The sequence below is a fragment of the Gracilinanus agilis genome, chromosome 5 (genome assembly GCF_016433145.1).
Source record: "Gracilinanus agilis isolate LMUSP501 chromosome 5, AgileGrace, whole genome shotgun sequence".
NCBI classification, from domain to species: Eukaryota; Metazoa; Chordata; class Mammalia; order Didelphimorphia; family Didelphidae; genus Gracilinanus; species Gracilinanus agilis.
Window position 1 is genome coordinate 1,278,287 of NC_058134.1, and position 8,111 is coordinate 1,286,397.

Here is an 8,111-nt window from a genome sequence, read left to right on the forward strand (position 1 = left end):
TCTCTGTCTCTCTCTCTGTCTCTCTCTGTCTCTCTCTCTCTCTCTGTCTCTGTCTCTGTCTCTCTTCTCTCTCTCTCCACTGCTGGGTAGTCCTAGTTGGTAGAATGACCTCCAGTTGTCTCTGTCACTCTGTGGTTTTGCCTTCTGGGACCAGAGGGAGCGAGCTCCATGCCTCTTTCTCATGATAGCCCTTCCCATCATTGAAGAAAACATCTTCTCCCTGAGTCTACCTTCTCCAGCCTAAAACATTCCCAGGCTGTTAGTCTGGTCCTCATCCAGCAAATTCTCAATGCTGCCCGCCATGCCGGTCATCCTTCTCTGGAGTCATGGTGGCTATCACTTTCCCAGCCCTGCTGCCTCCACTTTTCATCGTTCATGGCGATCCGTCCACACTTCCCTGCATTTATCATGCTCAGATTACCAGCCAGCAGTATTCTGTCGCCTGTGTGTACCAGAGTTTGTTTGGTCATTTCTCCATTGGTGGACATCTTTGTTTCCCTTTCTTGACCTCTACAGAGACGTGGCCCTCCACTGTTGAGTCCTCTCATTTAAGAAAGCTTCAGGTCATACTAGATGGGACATGGACCGAGCATGATGTCAGTCACCCAAAATGAAGCAGAATCCTTAGTTTTATTGATGGCAAAACAAACAAAATCTGCCATTCTTTGGGTATGTCGGAGGTTTCTTATCTCCCCGGAGCCCGTCTGATCTTAGCAGTGGTTTTCAGTCGGCCAGTCTACATTTGTGAAGTGCCTCCTCTGTGCTAGGCATTGTTCGAAGTACTGGGGCACACAGTGAGACAAGAGATGATCTTTGCCCTTAATGGACTCCCAATCTAATGGGGAAAGTAGCATATAAAAGGAAAGAAGGGATGAAGGGTAGCCAGCTAGAGGCACAATGGAACTCTGCAGCCAGAGGGCCCTGGACTCCTCCTTAGATAGAGGCTTCATTCTCTATCCTCCCCAGGCAGAGAGAGCCGAAGACCCGAGGGCTGGGTGCTGCTGAGGACCAGGGAATCTCAGAGTTGATGTGATGTGGAAGGCCACTCAACTAGATTTCATGATTCCCTCCAGAAACTCATTCTTCTGCAAGTTCACATCAGCTCCGAAATTCCCTCCTTTACTCTCTTGGATCTCCTCCAGAGACAAGCAGAGATGGCAGGGCCAGGGGGTCTGTCTGACCCTCCTTGTTCCTGGAGGCTTTGGGGGCTGCCCCAACGCATGAGCTTGACAGCCACTGAGAACTGTTTTCAGATGACCTTCAGTCCTGCCAGGCTAGTGATCTATAACTGACAATAATAGCTCTATGCACAATGATCTTAATGTTCTCTTAGTGTTCTCTTATGACTTTGTCCTCCGACGTGGCCTGACCCAACTGTGGGAACGCCAGATAGGATGCTTCTCTCTTACCCGTCTTTGTGAAGTTATGATCACTTTGGGAGGGAGGATCTAGATGGATGATTTTAATAACTCTGAATTACTGTGGCTTAGTTGAAATTTGCTGGTTTTGAAAGCACTTTTTCCCACTTGGTATTTGCAGGATTCATTAGTCTTGAGTGCTTTGTTCTCGTTGGACATCTTTGCCTCGATCAGAACAAAGTGAAACTTAATTAAATCCTAGCAAGTTGCCATCTGTGTCCAAACTCCGGATTCTGGTGTATCCTCATAGTGAATCCACCCAACCGACGAATCACTTTGGGAGTCAGAGAGCCTCACGGGATCCGTGGAGCTTAGAGTACAGTGGCGGGGAAGGGGTTGTTGGGCAGGGCAGGGCTGGGGAGCGGCACATGGGCCTAGCACTTCAGCACGACCAGCTCCTGGGGAAGCTAAGGTTGGGAACATCCCCTCCTTTTTTCCTCTCAGAGAACAGTAGTGGCTAAAGATTGTACCTTTCTCCCCCTCCCCCCCCCAGTATGTTCTGCCCCAGGCATTGGCCCAGATTTAGCTAGACTCCTGGGACACTAAGGGTTGCTTATGTCTGAGCATGGAAGAATGCAAGCAGGGAGAGAGACACCCTGGGCCAGAGAATCCAGGCATCTGAGGAGATGGCAAAGAGTCCAAGTTTCCTAGAGGAGACGGGGCCAGAGGCCGGAGGCCTTGAGCAGCAGTCCAAGGAGTCGGCATTTAGCCTGGGGACAGAGGAGAGCCGAGGTCTTGGCGTAGGAGGGTCGCTTGCATGTCCTTTTTGCTTGGCACTGCACTTTGGGGAGAGTAAATTAGCAGAGTAGTACGCACGAGGGCCTGGATGCCCCCTCGGAAAGATGCTAGGGCCAGCGTGGGGGAGCCTTCCTCAGCCCTCTTCATTCTAGGGCCTCCCCTCTCTCCTGACTTCCTGTTTGACCAGCTTCTTTGAGTGTCCTCATTCGTGTCCTGCCCGAGGGCAGGAAGTCTTTCCCTCTCTCTTTGGCCGCAGCACTTGGCACCTGCCTTACCTGGATTAGGAGCTTCACCGATGTTGACCATTGATTGAGTGATCGCTAGTGCAGGGCATGAAGGCCAGGCCCAGGGCAGTAGCGGGGAATAAGAAGCAGGTGACTGGCCGGGTAAGGGGTGGAGGTGGAGCAGCAGTGGAGCTGCATTTCAGGGGGAGTCATGCAGGTAGGGATGTTCTAGAAGAACTAAGGCTTGAGGCGGAAGGTCAGGAAGGACATGGCGGAGAAGGCCTGGAATTGGGATTCGTCCCCCTGGAAGCGATCCGCCGGCATCCTAGCCAGGGCTGCGCAGCACAGGGTTCAGCGTTATGCTCACGATCACCTTCTGGCCCATTTGGGTACCTGTCGTACCCCAGTAATTAGAACAGCAACGCACGGGCAGCCAAAGAAATGCCCATTCAAGCCAGCTGCATTTTACCAAGCTCTTTGTGCCTGCTGGTTTGGCCCTCGAAGGCCGGCGAATCAGGGAATCAAAAGTAAGAAAACATGATGCTGGGGGTGGGGCTGTGCCCGGAGGCCTGTCCAACAGGACGTAGCCGGTGACCCCATCACTCTACTACTAGCTTGGTATCCCAGAGAGGTTTTAGGAGAACCAGAGAGCGGGAGGACCTCGATGTACAGAGATATCTGAAGCGGCTCTCCTGGGGGGGGGGGGCAAAGGTTTGGGAAGAGGAGATGCCCCACACATTGGGGAAAGGCTAAGAAAGCTGCAGTCCATGATGGTAGCAGAATGCCATTGTCGGGAAGGGAGGAGGAGCAGGAGGAGCTCAGGAAACCCTGGAAAGACTTCCAGGAACTGAAGCAGAGTGAAGGAAGCAGCACCGGAAGAACACTGTGCAGCGGCAGGAAGCCTGCCTGAGGAACAACCGTGAATGGCGCGGCTGTTCTCAGCTATCCCAAAGAACTCATGCAAAAAGCGCCGTCGGCTTCTGGAAAAGGAACTGAGGCGGAAGCCCGACCAAGATGAGCTTTTCCCACTTTCTTAATGTTTTTCTATTTAAGTTTTCCTCCACCAAAGGGTTAATAGGGGGAAACGTTGGATGTGCTTGTATGCGATGGTTCGCCATCTCAAGGGTGAGGGGTTGGGGGTGGGGCAGAGGGAGGGAATTTGAGGCTCAACATTCTTTGAAAAATATTGGAAACTGTTTTGTATGTTATTGTTACAGTTCCTGGTGTGGAATCCACCCTTCCCTTCCATCTTAGACTCAAGGCAGAAGAGCAGGAGGACTGGGCAAGGGGCGGGGGGTGAAGGGACTTGATTAGAGTCCCCCGGCTAGGAAGTGTCTGGGGCCAGATTTGAGAACACAGGACCTCCTGTCTCTGGGCCTGACCCTCTTTCCCCTGAGCCGTCCTGCTGCCCCCAGCAGGCTCTTCATAGATGCTTATTTGTGGATTAGTTGGTGGCCCAAATCTTCTTCTCTGTAAGTTGAGGACTTTGCAGCCTTAAAGGGTCCCAGAGGTCCCTTCCAGCCCTACATCTGTGGGCCTTGGAAGAGGAGACCACCCTGGCGGAGGCCAACTCCCCTTGGATTGGTCCAAATTTCAGGGGGCCCACAAAGGTCACCCCAAGCTCGTTGCCAGTGGGAGGAATTCTTGGTCAAAGGGTGGGAATTCAGGCCATTCATCTGAGGGCCTCCCCAGCAGGTCCCAACTAACCCTCCTTGCTCTCTCCCAGAGGTACGCAGCAGCGCTCCAGCAGCAGACGAGTGGGGCCGAGGGGACGCCGCTGGGAGCCCGCCTCACCGAGGAACAGCTGGACCACTTCAACGAGGAGCAGATCGGCCAGCTGCAGGAGCTCATGCAGGAGGCCACCAAGCCCAACCGGCAGTTCAGTATAGGGGATCCGGCCAAGCCCCAGACCTAGGGCCTCCCTGCCTGCTGGAGGAGGGGGTGGGATTCTCCTGATCTGTGGCCATGAGGCCTGGCGGGCCAGAGGCATCCTGCCATGAAGCAGGGGCTTCTGGGGGCTGCAGCTGCTTGTTTGCGCAGCTTTTACCCTTAAACTATTGCTGTCTGCTATGGAGATGCTCTGGAACTACTGTATGTTTTCCACGAGCTACCTTAGTGTACAGAGACCCTGGACACACATAACCTATTTGCAGGAAAGATCCACCCAGAGGCCCCCAGGGTTCCCCAGCCAACCAGCCTTTCTGGGCTGTCCATCATAGACCATCTATAGCCACCTTGTGGTCAGTCCTTGCCCCAGATATCCTGCTTCTGGCTTCTCCCTGCCCCTTTCTGCCCCTCCCCGCCCTTCTCTGCCCCTCTCTGCTCCAGCAGCCCTTAGGGCTTGCAAGTATACATAGTCCTGAGGGGGTGCCTCCATTATGGGCCCCTCTAGCTTGTGTGTGTATGCTTTCCCTTAATAAATATTCTTTTCATGCCACCAGGACTCTTCTGTTTTTGAGGGGTCAGCTTTTGATTTCTCATGTTGGCCCTTTACCTCTAGGCCTTGCTGCACGGTGGCTATGGGAGCCTCCTGGAGGTGGACCCGTGGTGGTAGCATTTGATAACACACATTCTGTGGGTTCTGAAGGGTTGGCCATTTTCCTGGTGATGTCATCATGTAACCAGGGTGATCTCTCATTCTTTACCTCTTCCCTCTTGTTTCTGCTTCAGTGGGGGAGGTGACCAGAGGCTTAAAGAATTAACCCATTAGTGAGTCTCTGTTGTGCAAAACACAACTAATTTCCAGAATATTTGCTAACAGAAGTGACCATCAATGAAAGCTTTTATCCACTCCCCCCACCCCACCCCCGAGATCTCACTTTTCAGATGGGCTTTGGGGAGGGCACAATATGGTGGCTAATGGTCCTCCCTTGAGCTTTTAGTTGTTGTGAAAGTAGCTTTTTATTTTATTTTTATTTTTATCTTATTTATTTATTTTATTTTAATTTTAGTTTTGAATATTTTCCCATAGTTCTATGTTTCATGTTCTTTCCCTCTCCCCCAAATCCCCCTCCCCACTCCCTCACCTCCCTCTTAGCTGACACACAATTCCACTGGGTTTTACATGTATTATTGATTAAGACCTAATTCCATATTATTGATAGTTGGACTAGAGTTATTGTTTAGCATCTTCATCCCCAATAATATCCCCAAGAACCCATGTGTTTATGCAGTTGTTTTTCTTCTGTTTTCTCCTCCCACAGTTCTTCCTCTGAATGTGGCTAGTTTTCTTTCTCCTAAGTCTCTCAGGATTGTTCTGGGTCACTGCATTGTTACTAGTAGCAAAGTCAGTTACATTCGATTGTGCTACAATGTATCTGTCTCTGTGTACAATGTTCTTCTGGTTCTGCTCCTTTCACTCTGCATCACTTCCTGGAGGTCTTTCTAGTTCACATGGAATTCCTCCAGTTCATTATTCTTTTCAGCATAATAGTATTCCATCCCTATCATTTACCACAATGTGTTCAGCCATTCCCCAATCGAAGGACATTCCCTCATTGAAAGTAGCTTTTTAAACAATGCTTTGGAAACCATAAGAATGTTTGACTTGTGAGTTATCTGCATCATGGCCTGTTGCTTTTAATGGGACACTTTAGCCCAAAGGAGTGTGGTTGCTTCCTGCAGGCTCGCCCCATCCACTTTTCCCCTAAGCCTATTGGCAGTCATTAAAGCTCTGGCCACTGGGTAAAGGATGACTGCTAGAGCCCTGTGAGTGGCCTGGGATGTTCCGGGACGTGTTGGGGAGATGAGGGCCAGAGTTCTGGATATGTTGAGTTTGAGGTGCCGGAGGAATAGCCACTTGGATAGCTCTAGGAGACAGATAGAAACTAGAGTGTGCAGGACTTAGGGGTTAAGATCCAGATTATAACTGGAGTAAAATGGAGTCAGGGGAGTGGGAGGAATCCAAAGGGACGAAGGAATAGGGGTCAAGGATAGAAGTGTGGAGGATCCCCGCTGCATGAAGGGAGACAGAATTAGCCAAGAGATGGGAGGTGAAGAATCCCACTGCCCACCCACCAGAGCCATCTCTAGGCAGTGCCTGGCAGCCTTGGGAGGTGGGCAATATGGGCAGCCTTCTGTCCTGCTTACAGATGAGGAGACTGAGGCTGCTCAAAGTGAAGTGACTCCATGAAGACCAAATAATTAGGCACTGTTGGAGGAAGGATCAGGACCCAACCTTCTAGGCTCCACGTCCACCTGGCTATCCTTCCCAGCATTAAAGGAGCGAGCTTCTTCGCAGTCGTCTCTGGCCTGTTTTGGGGGGCCGGGGATGTCGTCTGTTGACTTCAGGGAATCCTTCATTTTCCTTGTTCCCCAAGGGACCTTAGACATCCGACTCCTCTCTGGGAGGAAGAAACTTGAACCGCAGAGGCTATTCCACAAAGGCCTTTTCACCTGCAGAGGTTTGCGGATTAGGACCAGTCCGAGGCTCTGGAATCCTGGGCCCTGAATCCAATGTGACCCCCTGAATGGGAGGGTGGGAATGGCCCTTTAAATAGAGCCAAAGCTAGCCAGCTCTCTTCCGGGGCCATCTTAGCAAAGCTGACATTCTCCATCATTGTTGCTAAGCGACCAGGAGCCAGTGATTATTTGTACCTCAAGGCCCCACATTGGGAGAAAACTGGCAAGAAAAAACCAAACCATTTCATGGAGTTAAAAAGGAGGTTTAAAAATCTCACCAAATTGGACCAAACTGAGAGGCCATCTTGGGAGGTGATTTGGAGAACCCCGGAAAAGCTGTTCTCCAGATGAAATCTTGATCCCTTCCCTGCCAGCCCTGACCCAGCCCTGGAGTTTGGGGTTTGCCCTTCTGTGGGACCTCGGTCAGTCACTGCCCTTTTCCTGGGGTGTTTCCTTAAGTGCCTGGAGATGGAAACAGATTTGAAAAGTGAGAATGCAGGTCACTTCCGGAGTTGCCATTGCGGCGGGGGTGGTGGTGGTGGTGGTGGGGGGGTGGTTCTGCACCTCGAAGGCTCTGCTGCTCCTGAAGAAGACCTGGGGGTCTGAGTGGACAGCAGCTCTCTGTGAATGGACAGCAACACTTGGCAGCCAAGTAGACTAATGTCTTCACAGCTGACATCAGTTAGTGAGGTTGTTCTGAGGCCCGGCCTGGCCAGGCTCCATCTGGGGGCCGCCGGCCAGCGGGAGCCCATCCAGAGGATGCGGCTGGGATGATGAGATGACTAGAAAGCTGCCATCCTCGTAGTGCTCCGCGAGCTGCCTGAGAGGACACGTTTGATGTGCTTTGTAGTCCGGTCAGGGAGGCCGATGGCAGGGGAATAGCAGCCACGGACTAGCTGGCTAGCGGAACTCTGGGCAGCTGCTGAATCCCAGGCTGGCAGGGCCCGAGCAGCCGTGCCTTCACAGGGGCGCCCCATGGCAGAGCCTTGCCGCCCTTTGGGGGCGCCTCCCATGTCCTGGCTGGGCCCTTCAGGAGCCCTTTTCAGATCCACCAGGGCAGCGGCGGTGCCCAAGCCCCACTCTTGTGCCTGGAGGGCTCCGATTGGGAAGTCCCGGGGAGCGTGCCCGGCTCTGCGGGATTCAGCCCTTCCCCAGGGCATCCCCCAGCTCTCAAAGCTCGTGCTCTGCCCTGGCCCGAGCCCTCTCTGCTGCCCAGAACCTTCATCCTTCGGGATGGGCCCGTCCTCTCCCCCGTCCTCTCCTGTCGGGTGAGGGTTTCTGAGTGGACGAACGGATTCAACAAGCACTTTGGAAAGTCAGGAAGCCAACC

At 52.4% G+C, this 8,111-nt stretch overlaps 1 protein-coding gene across 1 annotated transcript in view; it reads left to right on the top strand.

Moving 5' to 3' along the window:
• The window catches only part of SDHAF3 (succinate dehydrogenase complex assembly factor 3), a 34,125-nt gene extending 29,308 nt beyond the window's left edge, over positions 1–4,817 (top strand). The window contains exon 2 of the mRNA XM_044678140.1: positions 4,107–4,817. Within this exon, the coding sequence (XP_044534075.1) occupies positions 4,107–4,295 (189 nt within the window). The 3' untranslated portion in view covers positions 4,296–4,817. The remainder of the gene's footprint in view (positions 1–4,106) is intronic.
• Positions 4,818–8,111: the final 3,294 nt, after the last annotated feature.